The 15727-nt window shown below is 44.4% G+C and overlaps 1 protein-coding gene across 1 annotated transcript in view; it reads left to right on the forward strand.

Annotated features, from left to right (window-relative positions):
- Positions 1-15408, forward strand: part of LOC122917502 (protein FAM205A-like) — a 38178-nt gene extending 22770 nt beyond the window's left edge. The window contains exon 4 of the mRNA XM_044265460.1: positions 11617-15408. Coding sequence (XP_044121395.1) covers positions 11617-15367 — 3751 coding nt within the window. The 3' untranslated portion in view covers positions 15368-15408. The remainder of the gene's footprint in view (positions 1-11616) is intronic.
- Positions 15409-15727: the final 319 nt, after the last annotated feature.

Genomic DNA, 15727 nt, shown 5'->3' on the forward strand with positions numbered 1-15727 from the left:
CTCTGAAACTAGTAATATACTACATGTTAATTAAATTGAATTTAAATTTTTTTTAAATCCCCCCAAAAACCTGATTTTAAAGTTTATATAGTAAATTCAATTTTGAAGGAGAAGAGTAAAAGAGAGACAAAAATGTATAAAGGTATAAGACCATCTAGTTGTTTGAACCAGAGGAAATGAAAGCAGATGACAGCCTGAATCTTTCCTTGGTACTGTGGCAGCCAAGAAGTCTGTCTAGATGTCTTTCTAAAGTACTAAGATATACATGGCAACTTGGGTTGTATGTTTATGTGTGTACAAAATATATCTATTCTCTGCAGAGAATTTGCTTATTTGTAAGTGCAAAGTGGGAGGAGGGGTGCTGCTTTGCATCAGGAGACTGGAAAGAGGGAATTGGAAGGCAGTTTAGGAACCTCTCTCTGTAAGGCTAAATAACTGAGAAAGTAAATAATAGCGATCTCCTGAAAAGTGAGAGGGCTTCGTTAGGCAAAAACAAACCAAAAGAAACCTCTGAAAGGGGAGACCGTTGGAAACAGCCAAAGAGAGCTCAAAAGGTGGAAAAGAAAGCCCTAACTTTTCATTAAGATCAGAAGAGAGGTAAACAAATCTAGATGATTCTTGCTGCCTTCCAGAGAGCATGTATTTTTATATCTTTGTTGAATGAATGCTGTATCAATGAATGGGCGATAGAAAATGTGTGAGGTTATGGTATCAGTACCTTTTTTCCCCTCAAAATGGACCACAGAGACTGAACAGACAAATCTTCAAAATTCAATTCTAGAAAATACACAGTTACAAGGCTCATCACATCTACTTTGCTTCCCCAGAGGTAGAGCCTGAATAACAATTCAGGGCTAGCAGGGATGAGAATAGGCAATTATATAGTAGCTATAAGTGGTTTCTCTGACTACAGAGGAGAGCTACAAAAATGTGGTATTTAGCCAGTTTCTATAACTGCAATGATAAAAGAGAGACCAAAGTCAAAAGTTTGCTGCAATTATTCTGTGTCCTGGGGCACTGTGACCTGGCCCACAGGGGGGCAGCTGGCCTAAAGGCATGTGTAGGGATCTTCAAAATGCATCTCTTGTGTCCTGGGTTTGAACTGGAGAAATTGAGCACAAGCAGCATCTGCACATAACAGTGAAAATTTTCAGAGTGGTTGATAATTGGCTTCTGGAAGCATGAGCCTGAATGATTGTATTGTGAGAGCCTCAGGGAAAGCCATATACCTAACATAGAAAGTGGAAAACCAACAGAACTCGGGTTTGTAAAAAAAAAAAAAAAAATGTAGAAGGCACGTAACAACACCCAGAACTCACACATAACTGCACATCTGGCTGTTATTAACACTGATGAAGCTCTAAACATAACCAAAACAACAACAAAAAGTCTCTTTATGCAACTAATAATGAATTGTTGAACACTGCAACAAAAACTTACAATGTACATTTTAAAATGCTGGCAAACTGAACATAATTTTAAAAGTGTGAATTTATTGGGGAAAGAAAAGTCTTTTTACCCTTCCATGAGACTCCTGCTCTTTGAGGAAATCCAAGTCCTAAGGATTTGCCTGTTCTCCAGTCACTGGCTGTTGCTTTAGGAATGGAGCACTTCCCCACAGTGCTTTTGGAGCCTATTCTTAGCCAGAGAGACTTGGCATGCTATTTTTAGTTTCTATCTCTGTAGATTCAGTGTCCTTCCATTCCCCTCGTTTATCCAGTACAGCAACACTAGCTTCAGCCAACCCAGAAAATATGGCCACCCTAAATTAACTGAGTTATTTTGGGGTTTCCAAGGACGGAAACTGAGTCTTCCTGGACTCAGCTCAAGAGAATGAGGCATCTGTGAGATCCTACTGGTGCTTAATATTTACTGAAAGCCCATAAAGCTCTAATATATATGGAGACAAAATTATGACATGATCTTTAGCCTCTGGGGCCCTTGCGTGCATCTTCATGAAAAGCTACAGTGCTGGCTTCCCACAGAAGCAGAACAATAGTTAAGGAATATCCCATATCAATGACTGGTATGACTGTATTTAGCAGGCAGAACTCTCTAGCATGATGCAGAGGCACTCCCTGTTCTCTGCTCTGGACCCATGTAATAGATTTAGTCCTATTTAATGCACTCATTATACCGTTTGTCACCATTTACTTATTTGCTGATACTACAAACATTTGCAGAGTGCAACCTTGTATGTATCAAGCACACATCAGCCTCATAATAAATGTGGTAAAATGAACAAATGGAACTTCGCTCAGCCTGTAGAATGCAGTATGAGTATGTGTGTGTAGGGTGCTGCCGCTTCCAGCCGCCTATGGCAGAAGAATTAGGCACAAACAAGTCAGCAGCAAAGAGATTGGGAGCCCGGGACAACAGTCGAAAAGGACTGCTGCCGCAGGCAACTCCACAGTCTCACTTTTATTGGATGCAAACAATATCCAACAGAAGGACTGATGAAGGTCAAATGTTAATCCCATCTTGCAAACAAGCAAGGAGCAGGATAGAGTTTATAGTTAAACAAGCACATTCATGGGGTGCCTGGGTGGCTCAGTGGGTTAAAGCCTCTGCCTTCAGCTCGGGTCATGATCCCAGAGTCCTGGGATCGAGTCCCGCATCGGGCTTTCTGCTCGGCAGGGAGCCTGCTTCCTCCTCTCTCTCTCTCTGCCTGCCTCTCTGCCTACTTGTAATCTATGCCTGTCAAATAAATAAATAAAATCTTAAAAAAAAAACAAAAAAAACAAGCACATTCAAAGGACTTATCTAACTAACAACAGGCGCTCTGAGAAGAGAAAGGAGCAATAATGGAAAAGGGAAGCAGGCGGGTTTTCGTTCCACCCTGGGTGGGCCGGGCGTTCCCGTCTGCCGGGCTTCTGTGAAGGGGCGGCCTTCCGCCCTGAGCAAGCCAGGTATCCCCAGCTGCCCAGCTTCACGGCTGTACATCGTCCTTCTCCCCAAAGACCTGCTGCCAGTATATGTACTTCTTAAGGCCATATCTAAATGTGCTTGGTAACTAGTAAAATCCTCCAGGGGTTATAGTTTAAGTAACAAATTGTTCCGAGAGGCAGCAGCAGGGTGCATACGTGGAAGACTTTTTGAGAAGATGCTGCTTAAACTTAATCTTGAAAGATAAGTAAGAGTTTCTGCAATGGATAAAGAACAGTCAATCCAGAAAGAAGTAAAAGCACACAGAAAGGCAGGCACACAGACTGCCCCCCCAACACCCCTGCATTGTGGCTCAGGTAGTATGAAACCAGACTGGGTGCTGGGAAGAAATATATTGGCAAGGAAACATGCTTTCACATAGAATTATCATTAGCTCAAAGAATTGATCAGAAATAATACGGTTAAAGTAATAAGAAGGAAATATGTCCTTGGATTTCAGAAATTAAAAATAAACTAACCTAGAGAACTGGATTTCCTGTGGCTAGTGGGGTAGGCAGTCTCTCAAATGGCTCCTGTTCAGCCCTGCTTCCTGATATTCATGGCATTATATAAACCCCTCCTGAGTACCATGCTTCTGGCCAACAGAAGGGTTGGCAACATTGAGGGGTATCATCTTTCATGACTAGGTGACAAAATATTACTTATATCTTGCTAGCCAAACTCTTTCTTTTGCCTTCTTAATGTGCACACTTTTATGAATTAAGCTGTCATACTGGAAAGGCCCACCCCACTGAGGATGGCCTATGGCAAACAACTAGTAAGGAACTAAAGCTCTCAGTCCAAAAGAGCCTGATGAACTGAATTCTGCCAACATCTATGGAGTGAGCTTGGAAACAGAGTCCCAGTTGAAACTTTGGATGAGACTGCAGACTGCTGGCTGATGCCTTGATTTTGACCTTATGAGACACCATGAGGTAGAAGATCCAGCTAAGCTATGTCTGGATTCCTGACCCATAGACACCATGAGATAATAAATATGTGTTGGTGTGCCTAAATTTTACAGTAATTTGTTATGCAGCAATAGTAATACAGACAGGAAGTGGGGCAACTCTGTTAAAGTTCCAGGGCTTTCAATGTATGTACTACAGTCTAGCAAAGGCCTTGGGATGCAATATTCCTGTGCCTCATCAATTCTCTGGTGAAGTGTGTGTTTAAATCCTTTCCTGCTTTTAAAATTGTGTTGTTTGGAGAAAAAAATGTGTTGTTTTCTTTCATATTGTTGAATCTTGGGAGTTCTTTATATATTCTGGGTATGAGTCCTTTTCCAGATAGATGACATCCAAACATTTTCTCCCACTATATGACTTGTATTCTCTTAACATTGTCTTTCAGAGGCAGAAGTTTTAAAATTTTGATGAAATACAGTTTACCCACTTTGTCTTGTATGAATCATACTTTTGGAATTATATCTGAGAAATCTTTGCCTAACTCATGTTCATAAGTTTTCTTCTATGTTTTCTATAAATTTTATAGTTTTAGGCTCTACATTTGATCTGTAATCCATTTTGAATAAGGTTTTGTATACATTATGAAGTAGGAGCTGAAATTCATTTTCTTGGATATTGATAACCAGTTATTCCAGCACCATTTGTTGAAAAGACTTTCTCCTTTGTTGAAAATTTGCTGTCCATACATGAGTGGGTCTATTCTATTCTCTATTCTTTTTTTTTAAGATTTTATTTATTTATTTGACAGACAGAGATCACAAGTAGGCAGAGAGGCAGGCAGAGAGAGGGAGAAGCAGGCTCCCCACTGAGCAGAGACCCTGATGTGGCGCTCGATCCCAGGACCCTGAGACCATGACCTGAGCAGAAGGCAGAGGCTTAACCCCCTGAGCCACCCAGGCACCCTATTCTCTATTCTATTCCATTGATCAATTTGTCTATATTTATACTAATAACACATCATCCTAATTTCTGTCACTTTATAAGTCTTCAAGTAATTTATCAAGTAATCCTCAAACTTTACTCTTTTGCAAAATTGTTTTGGCTATTGTGGGTTCTGTGTATTCTCACAAGAATTTATATTTATTTATTTATTTATTTATTTATTATTTTGGTGCAAAAAGTGGTTTTATTAAGGCACAGGGACAGGACCTGTGGCAGAAAGAGCTGCCCTGGGATCATGAGGAGTGGCCCATTATACACTTTCAAGTTTGGAGGAAGTTAGAGATAGCTAAGTCCCTAAGGAATTTTTTTCATTGTTCCAAGATTTATTATTTATGCACCACACCCGGTGCTCAATGCAATACATGCCCTCCTTAATACCCAGCACCAGGCTCACCCATTTCCCTACCCCCATCCCCTCCAAAACCCTCAGTTTGTTTCTCAGAGTCCACAGTCTCTCACAGTTCATCTCCCCTCTGATTTCCCCCAATTCACTTTTCTTTCCTTCTCCTAATGTCCTCCATGTTACTCCTTATGTTCCACAAGTAAATGAAACCAGTGATAATTGACTTTCTCTGCCTGACTTATTTCACTCAGCATAATCTCCTCCAGTCCAATATTGATATAAAACTCCAATGTTGATATAAAGCTGGGTATTCATCCTTTCTGATGCCGAAGTAATATTCCATTGTATATATGGACCACATCTTTATCCATTCATCTGGTTTTTTTTTTTATCCATTCATCTGTTGAAGGGCATCTTGGCTCTTTCCACAGTTTGGTGACTGTGCTCATTGCTGCTATGAACACTGGGGTACATATGGCCCTTCTTTTCACTACATTTGTATCTTTGGGGTGAATACCCAGTAGTGTAATTGCTGGGTCATAGGGTAGCTCTATTTTCAATTTTTTAGGAATCTCCACACTGTTTTCCAAAGTGGCTACACCAACCTGCATTCCCACCAACAGTGTAAGAGGGTTCCCCTTTCTTCACAACCTCCCCAATACTTGTTGTTTATGGTCTTGTTATTTTTGGCCATTCTAACTGGTGAAAGTTGGTATCTCAATGTAATTTTGATTTGAATCTCCCTGATGGCTAATGATGATGAACAGTTTTTCATGTGTCTGTTAGCCATTTGTATGTCTTCTTTGGAGAAGTGTCTGTTCATGTCTTCTGCCCATTTTTTGACATGATTATCTGTTTATTGAATGTTGAGTTTGAGGAGTTCTTTATAGATCTTGGATATCAGCCCTTAGTCTGTAGTATTATTTGTGAATATCTTCTCCCATTCCATGGGTTGCCTCTTTCTTTTGTTGACTGTTTCCTTTGCTGTGCAGTTGCTTTTGATCTTGATGAAGTCCCAAAAGTTCATTTTTGCTTTTGTTTCCTTTGCCTTTGGAGACATGTCTTGAAAGAAGTTGCTGTGGCCAATGTTGAAGAGGTATTATGGGCATGTATTGCATGAAGCACTGGATATGGTGCATAAACAATGAATCTTGGAACACTGAAAAAATAAAATTAAATTTTTAAAAATCCATTAAATGCACTGGCCCTCCATCAAGGGACCTCATCCCTGCTACTCCAATATTTTGTCACGAGTTCTCTCCAATCTACCCATCACCATCTCTGCTAGAGATAGACTACATTTCTTACTGCCAAATTCACTCCATGGCCCATTGCTCTGTGTTCTGCATTTATCATAAGTTTCTCTTCCACCTGGAATATGCTCCATCCCCCACAGCCTGCACTTTTAGACCCAATTCCTATGTCACTCTACCCAGGAGCCCTCTTGACCACCTTGATCCTCACTATGGTTTCTCTCCTCTGAAATGGAATATTCATAACCTGGACTTTGCAAGTGAGTATGTAATTCTATTTGTTCTAGATTATTACCTCATGCTTTGTGTGAATTATCCTTTTTAAAAAATTTTTTTAAATTTCTTTTTGGTGTAACAGTATTCATTGTTTTTGCACCACACCCAGTGCTCCATGCAATCTGTGCCCTCATTAATACCCACCACCTTGTTCCCTCAACCTCCCACTCCCCCCACCCCTTCAAGACCCTCAGGTTGTTTTGCAGAGTCCATAGTCTCTCATGGTTTACCTCCCCTTCCAATTTCCCTCAACTCCCTTCTCCTCTCCTTCTCCCCATGTCCTCCATGTTATTTGTTATGCTCCACAAATAAGTGAAACCATATGATAATTGACTCTCTCTGTTTGATTTATTTCACTCAGCATAATCTCTTCCAGTCCTGTCCACGTTGCTACAAAAGTTGGGTATGCATCCTTTCTGATAGAGGCATAATACTCCATAGTGTATATGGACCACATTTTCCTTGTCCATTTGTCCGTTGAAGGGCATCTTGGTTCTTTCCACAGTTTGGCAACCATGGTCATTGCTGCTATAAACATTGGGGTACAGATGGCCCTTCTTTTCACTACATCTGTATCTTTTCACTACATCTGTAAATATCTGCAGTAGTGCAATTGCAAGGTCATAGGGAAGCTCTATTTTTAATTTCTAGAGGAATCTCCACACTGTTCTCCAAAGTGGCTGCACTAACTTGCATTCCCACCAACAGTGGAAGAGGGTTCCCCTTTCTCTACATCCTCTCCAACACATGTTGTTTCCTGTCTTGCTAATTTTGGCTATTCTAACTGGTTTAAGGTGGTATCTCAATGTAGTTTTAATTTGAATCTCCCTGATGGCTAGTGATGATGAACATTTTTTCATGTATCTGATAGCCATTTGTATGTCTTCATTGGAGAAGTGTCCATATCTTCTGCCCATTTTTTGATATGATTGTCTGTTTTGTGTGTGCTGAGTTTGAGGAGTTCTTTATAGATCCTGTATTAGTCTTATCTTGGTAACCAGATATTTAAGTGTCTTGAGAGCTGGAAGACAAAACAACTCAAATGTCTTTGTACCCTTGACACTGCCCCGATTAGGGATGAGCAGAAGAGGGCTCACCATGCCAGGTGGGTGAAGGACTGGATGCTAGAGACGGGACCAAAATAGCCTCTTCACAGATTTTGAGCAGAAGGATTTTTTTGGCTGTGAGACTGCTGTCCACCAGGGTAATATTCTCAAGGAAATTCAGAAGTTCAAAGTTGGAGAAATATGACAATAACCACAGATACCAATCAGGTAACATAAATGCATAAATAAATGGGCAGAGAATAGACTTGGGCCCCAGGAATCAATTAGAAAGTTATCAAAAATCCAAGTTTTAAAAAAATAACAAACAAAACTAAAAACCCTCCTGCAGGCAAATAGCATAGATACAGAGTAGATAAGTAGATTTAACCATGATCACCAACTAGTTTATGACCTTAAGTCAGAAGTGGCCACTAACCCCTCTCTGGAGGTAGTCATATCCATGAGCAGACAGAATTCTATAACATGGTAAAAACAGCTCTAGAAAACTAACTTTTAAGAGCTCAGTAAGTGAATCTCATTACTATATCTCCGTGGAAGGCAGTGTTTATATCTCTTTCCACCTATCTGTAAGCTTGAGGTCACACAGACCAGGAGGTATTCCTCCCTGCTTCCCACAATGTCTTTTAAAGATGTCGCCTTGCCCTTTTCCTCCTATTAAGCCACGGTCCCCTTGATACACTTCTGATTCCCCATCACCCAATGCCTGTAAAATCAAAGCTCTCCATTCTCAAGCCATAACCAGAATCCGCCCTCCCTAAGCTCAGAGTGCTTCACAGATATATTTCTAGTACAGGTAGGGGAGTTAATGGAGATTCCTCTGTCCAAGCCACTCTTCCTAAAAAGGTTCCCTATGTCCCTAAACATTGTTTTCTGGGGACAGGTCATCAGATAGTTATAAAGGAGAGAGCCAAGACATCAGGCCGATATAGAGTGGGCTGAGTAAAGATCAAGTGGAGGCAAAGACACTGCCTATGAGTAGACACCTTTAGTCCCAGGCTCTGTAGCCCTTATAGACAACTGAACACTATTTCCAGATTAAGTCACCATATAAGCTTCCCTAAGACAGATAAAAGTCTTTGACACTACACCTGCCTCGTGAAACAGTAGGGCTTTGTGATGCAGTCTGGTGACCTGGTTCCATCATCTATGAGGCGGAGATGACAAGGCATAGCACTGGAAGTCATTAGGCACCAGGACACTGAATGTCTAGATATAGGAGTGGTTGGTCTCCTCATGCTAATGAGGTTTAGACCATGTTGAGCCATAATGTTGTTCTGTGGGATTTCAAGTATCCCTTATATACCTATGGCTTCATCTTCATTATTCTTCTAATTATCTGGCAAGTAACAAGGAGTTACTGTGGATTGAGGTTGGAACCTAAAAGGATCTGCTGCCAGGTAGGGAAATATTATGACCATGATTGAACTAATTATGCTTTACATAAGAAGCTTTTAAGATCTCAGAGTCTCTCCTTTTATCACCCCCCCTAATTTTTATATCATGCATTCAGTAACTCTTACATGTTACTTCTCAGAGACTAGAAATAATTCTTTTCCAGGCCACCCTACAGTGTATACTAGTTGAAAAATAAAGAACCTTTCAATCTGGTTTGGGTTGGGACCTAGATGAAATGGAATCTACATCCTGGATCTCAGACTACCTCCCAATAAGTGTAATTTTTCTGGTTGGTGGTTTCTATAGGCATTTGTTAACAGAAAATCTTTGGCTATTACACCTACACACCCTTTAATCTGTTCTACTTTTTCTCTTGCTTCATCACAAACTTCATGCATAACTTCTCCTGGAAAATAAATGAGAGGTATTGAGTATGGGAAAGCCTTAAAATAAATAAAAAACAAGCAGATAAGGGAAACTTTAAGGTGAAAAGAAATGGGTATGGAAAGAAAAGTTAGGGAAGTAAATAAAATATAGACACATAGAAAGGGATTAGGAAATGTGTATTAGCTTTGTCATGTTTTAAACATGAAAATAAAAATGGTGTCCCAGCTTCATACTTTAACATTTTGTCTTTAAGCGTCACCGAAGAGTCAAGATAAGAGATGCAGCAACAAGAGGTAAGATCTCCATCTCTGTTCTGACTCCCCTCACTATGGACAATATTCCCCTAACTCCTGTCCCTCTATGACCCCTGAAACAAGTAGCCAGGTGCTCTAACAACTGAAGGCTCCTATTGCCCCAGCTGACAAATTCTCCCAGAAGACTTTCTTGGGTGGGAAATCAGAGCCTAGGAATGTCCTGAAATTCTCTGCCTTACACCTGCCCCTGGGAATGAAGAATGAGGAAGTAGGACAGAAGCCTTTTTTTTTTTTTAATAGTTTTACCACCCTGTGGAAGTCACTTCATGTCTCAGTCCATGATCCAGAAAATGGGCGTCTCATGATCCTGCCTCACTCACAGTGTGGTTGTGATGATCAAGTGAAATTGGGTCCAGGACAGCATGTTGCAATGGGTTAAGTTGTACACAGACATGCCTTAGAGCATTGACTCTTGGGGTTTTCAACCTCCTCTTACTCAAGGCCTCCAGCTTCCTACAGGATATCCCTGCATCCTCTCATTTCTTGTAACACTGTCCTGGTTTTTCAGCTAGGAGATTTTGCCAGAAAGAAGCTGAGAAACCATGGGAGCTGCTCTCTGTCATGAAAAGGTGATCCCTTCTTCTTTGTGGTCTCCAAACTCTCAGCCTGGCCTGTGATGATTTCTCTGCTTGGCCTGGGGCAGGGAGGAGAAGAGGGATAATGTCTGGGAGGGAGTCAGACACAGTGGATGGTGAAGACTGGTTGAGAGGGTTGCCAGGGCAGAGGGGGATCAGGTGTCTCAGGTAGGAGGAGTCTCCCAGTTCTGCTCTGGGTAGGTTCACAGTGGTCCTGAAATTCAGGATTTCACTACTATGTAATTCACTGAAGATGCTACATGAGTTTGCACCCAGCCACAGACAAGTTATCCAGTCAAGAGAATAGGCAAATGCCTGCACAAATAAATGACCATGCCATATTCCCTTTACAGTTACAGCTATTCAAGGGAAGACCCCTGGAACCTGCTGATATTAGCTCCATGGTTTTGTCTTCAGGGAGGCCAACTCCTGGGACAGCCCTCAGAAATGAGCCTGTCATCCTCTTAAAAGCCCCAGGAATGGGATTGGCTCTCAAGAGATGCTATGTATAGGAGCTAGGACACTCCATAATCCCCAGAATGTGGAGTTCCCACAAAGACCTCATTTTCCACAGTTTAGGAATATGAATGCCAGACTATGGCCTTCTTAATCCCAGATGAGTCTGACTCTCCGTTCTCCCTGGTAATGTTCCTGGTGATGCCCCATCAGCTAACCATTGGCTCCCCGCTTCTGCCTTGTTCCTTTTTCCTGGTTCAGCTTCTCAACATAGATCAACAGAGAATGTACCCCACCTCCTAGTCTCTCGTGGCCCTGCATTCCCATGGATTGTCTGAGACCTTGCCCAACAAGCTTCAGACCCTCAGCCCAGCCCAGCCAACATAACTTAACTATGGCATTTTCCTAGGAGGAAAAGAGGGGTGGATAAACACCCTGGGAGTATAGGCCCCAAGGCTCCCAGGACTAGGGGTGGGTGGACCAAATCTCCAGGCCACGCTCAAAGAGGCAGGTGTTGGGGTGCCTGGGTGGCTCAGTCGGTTAAGCGTTCCACTCTTGATGTCAGCTTGGGTCTTTATCTCAGAGTTCTGAGTTCGAGCCCTGCTCTGGGCTCCATGCTACGTAAGGAGACTATTTAAAAAAGCAAACAAGCCAAACAAACAAACAAAGAGGCAGGTGTCACTCCATCAGTAACTGTTGTCATCTTCCCTCCCAGCCAGGGCTGGCTTCCTCAGGAGGGAAGTGTGAGGCGGGTCCTGTGTGCAGATACCTGCTGCGAAACCTGCAATGCCATGGCTCTGGAAATTCAGCAGCTGTTGGTGGGTGAGAACACCCTGATCTCTCCCCCTTCATCGGGACCATTGCAGGATTCCTCTTGCCTGGAGATTGTGTCTATGTCTACTGTGTCTTTTGACCAGAGTCTGCAGCAACACTCCCTACACTCCAAAGCACTTGCACTTCGATCTACAACCCCCCCAGTGTTGCAATTAGTGGATCAGAAATCCTTAACACAGTCGACTGTCCCGTCAGCTGGTACAGTCAAGATCCATGATTGCTGGACTGAACATCTCCAGCTGGGGCAGGGATTTCAAATACAGGAGGTGCCCACGGACCCAGAGACTTTATGTTGTTCAAGACTTGAGGAGCCCAGGGTTCTAGTGAACCAGCAGGAGATGGTGCAGAGTAGCCCCACCCTTGACTGTGGAAATCAAGGGCCACAGCCCTTGAACTCCCAGGTCTCTCTGCAGACCCTGAACGAAGAAATCACTACCCTGACACACCCTATGGCCTTGCATGTGGTTACTGTCCTCCCTGCCCACCTGCCATTCCTCAGTCCTGAAGTACTGAGACTTCTTGAGGTACATGTGAAAAAATGGATGCATTTCCAGAGGTGGGGGCTACCCAGACGTGTGGAGGAGTCCCTGAGGCAGCTTATGCCAAATCCGCCATTGTGTTACCAACCTGTAAACAACCAACCAGTTTCTTTCATCCAGAAGAACAATTCTAAGTTCCCCATTGAAAAATTTGGGACCTGTTCCTACCAGACCTGGGGTTCATGTATGGCCAGCCAGCCTACCCAGGCCTTCTGGGTTTCTGAATGGTCCATTATGGATCCAGAACAAAGACACCACCACCAGCAAATCCCAAACAATATGGCTGTGGCCTTGCACTCTCCAGGCCTTGAAGACTCAAGTGGTCTCTATGCACTTCCTGGGCACCAGGATCATGACTCAGTGGGCCATCTGCAGCAGAAATACAGCCAGCTATTCTGTGGACTCCCTTCCCTGCACAGTGAATCATTGGTTAACACCTTCCTAGGCTCTCAAAGTTTCTATATGAATGGGAGCATGTCCAAGCATCCCTTGAAGGATCCTTTTCTTTTCAAGGAACTCTCCATTCTCCCTCTGTTACCTAAAACTCCACCCCAGCCAACCACACCCTCTTCCCCATCCTCCCCAAATTGGGTCATTCCATCTGACTACCAACAACCTCAAATAAGTGTCCCATTTCTGACCCTGGCCGAGTGTGATGCCTTGGAGTGGCACCTGCTGCAGAGGCAGCTCCAGCTTCAGTGGGGCTTGCCAGCTGTTTTCCAGAGACCTCAGCACTCCCAGAACCCCATGCAATATAGGCCATGTGGCAAAGCCCAGTCTCCTGAGACAGTGAAAACTTCCTGGCCAGTGAAGCCCATCACAGTCTTCACTAGGGAATTAGTCTTCTTCCCGGAGCATGCCCGGAGGCTGCTAGAATTCCACCTCCAGCGTCAGTTAATTCACCATCGCTGGGGCCTGCCCCAAAAGATCCAGGAATCCATCCAGTTACTTCTGTCCCCCACTGATCAGTCAACTCTGTCCTGGAGCAGCACAGCCCTAGCCACCGTGCATGATCCCCAACCTACAGCCATAGAGGTCACTGAGGCCGGTGACCCATTCTCACCCATCACAGACCAAGTGTCTATTCCCATGCCACACTTGTTTGACCAGGCCAAGGCAATATTGCAGAGCCACATCAACTCCAAATGTGGGCAGATTCAGCAGGGCAAGGTCCCTGCTCGTGTATGTAGCTCTTGGCAGTGCACAATTCCTGGGGGCCTGCAAGAGGCTCCCTTCACTTGCATCCCAGAAAACAAGCCCTTGGAGCTACAGGCAGCAACTGACCCTGCCCTACAGCAGAAAGCTATGCCCTGGATACCAATGGCCCTTGACCAACAGCAACAGGCCTCACCAGATGCTGTCCCTGAACACCCTAAGCTGCCCCAAGCCCTGTCCGAGGGAGCCATTGAGAAACTGGAGACAACACTGCGGCACAAGTACCTGGCCTTCTTGTCAGGGCTGCCAGCTCTTTATTATGTGGCTCTCTCTAGGGCCATGGCACCGGCAATCTCTACCCAAGCTGTAATCACAGGAATGGTGCCTGGACCTGGTGAATTCCCAACTGAACCTCTGACTCAGATGATCTCATCTGAAGAGCAGTCTCTGAGTCCTGGGCCAAGCTTTCAAGATGCCAATGAGACTTGTGCAGACATTGAAGATGAGCTCCAGGTTGAAGAGCGGGTGGAAGAAATGATCAAGATGGTGAATTTAGAAAGCCAGGCAGAGGCCTCTGGGCCCTATACACTCAAGAAACCCATCTTAGCCAAACTAAATTTCCATCTAAGAAAGAAGATCCTAGAGATACAACTGGGAATTCCCATAAAGGCTAGGCTGTCCAGAGAACAAACAGTAGCAAACTCAGACAACACATCCACACAGGATTCTCTAGAGAGTCTAGAGAACCTAGGAGAAACATTGCTCCAGGATCTCCCCATCCCACCAGACACTCCTCGTGTCCCAGATCCAGAATGGCTCCACCTTAAAGAACAGCTGGCCCTTGAGTTAAAGGCGGTGCAGCAGAACCAGAAGCAACCTAGTTCTGCCCACTGGGCCTCTAAGATATCACAACCCAGTGGGGACATGACAGAGGCCCAGGTGCTCTGTGTTCAGTTGGAGGCCAGTGTGAACAGCCCCAGCCTGGAGGAGCCCTGGAGTCCTGAGTCCCAAAGCCCTGGCCACAGCAAGGACTCAGCCCAAGTCCCCATGCTGGCAGAAAAGAGAGAGGACCCAGGGAAACCCAAATTGGCAGGGGACCATGGAGAAGGGGATGCAGGGTTTGCACACTCCTCAACAAGAGACGTAAGCCACCCTGATGAAGCCCAGAGGCCAAAAGGGATGCTTCTGAACAGGACACCTCACAGCCCCTGGCGACGGAGCCATAGCTTTCATCTTGATGCTCCCTGTGAACACAGTACCCAACATCACCCTCAGATTAAGCTTCCAGAGCCACCTCCAGGAATCCCTGGGGTGAAGTTACCTGAGAAGAATGACCTGCACAGCAGTCAAACCAAGCTTAATGTATTCCTCAAACCAGCAAGGATTCCTAAGAATGCCCAGCCTGTGGTGCCCCAGGCATCACAGGGCCAGCTTTTCCTGGGCCAACTTGTTCAGGGTAAGCCTTTGCAGGGCCAAACTTTGAAAGGTCAGGTTTTGCAGGGACAGGTGATGCCAGTCCATACTCACAAGAGGCCCAGCCTTCCAGAATCAGGCTTGAGAAGTAAGATGAAATCCTTTCTGCACTGTTTTAACTCCAAGGCAAAAGGCAAAGTGCATGAGGAATCCATGTCCTCTACAGCTGGGAAAGGGGCCAACACCAGAAAAGAAAATGCAGAAAAGGGCCTGGCTCCAGCCAAAAGTTCCATGGGGCAAACCAAGTCAGAGAGGACAAGAGGGGACTCCAAGGCCCAATATTCCCCCACTGAGAAGAAGGAGGGCCTGGCCTTCTTGGATGGTCCCCATTCCCCTGACAGTAAGCTCCGGCACCGCTCCCGCTCTCACCAGCTCCATTCTGCCTCAGTCCTGGGCCACCCCCGCCACTGCCCTCGGCACTGTCCTCGAGTGGCTTGTGCCACACAACCAGGGAATGTACCCTAGATCTCACCTCCCACCTCAGAGAGAAACGCTGGTCTGCTCAAGAAGACCCAACACAATCAAAAGTCATTGTAGGCTCTCATCTGTGTCCCTTGAAGAGGATTGCTACTGTCATTTTCATTTAATGGTGCATGGGGGGCCGAGTGTCACCGAAAATACACTCTATGTCTCTAAGCAAAGCACTGTCTGTCTCCTCCTTCTCTCCACTGTGGTGTTTTAAGGAAAGGCATTAGGGGAGGCTGAAGTGTCCTTCCCATATAGAGAAGGAACTTTAATCCACTCTTAAGATGGGTCAGCTTTCCACACAACTCCTCCTGGTCCACGCTGGACTATGGATAAAGGGGCTTGAGCAGAGAAGGAAGG

The sequence above is a fragment of the Neovison vison genome, chromosome 9, assembly GCF_020171115.1.
Source record: "Neovison vison isolate M4711 chromosome 9, ASM_NN_V1, whole genome shotgun sequence".
Taxonomy (NCBI): Eukaryota; Metazoa; Chordata; class Mammalia; order Carnivora; family Mustelidae; genus Neogale; species Neogale vison.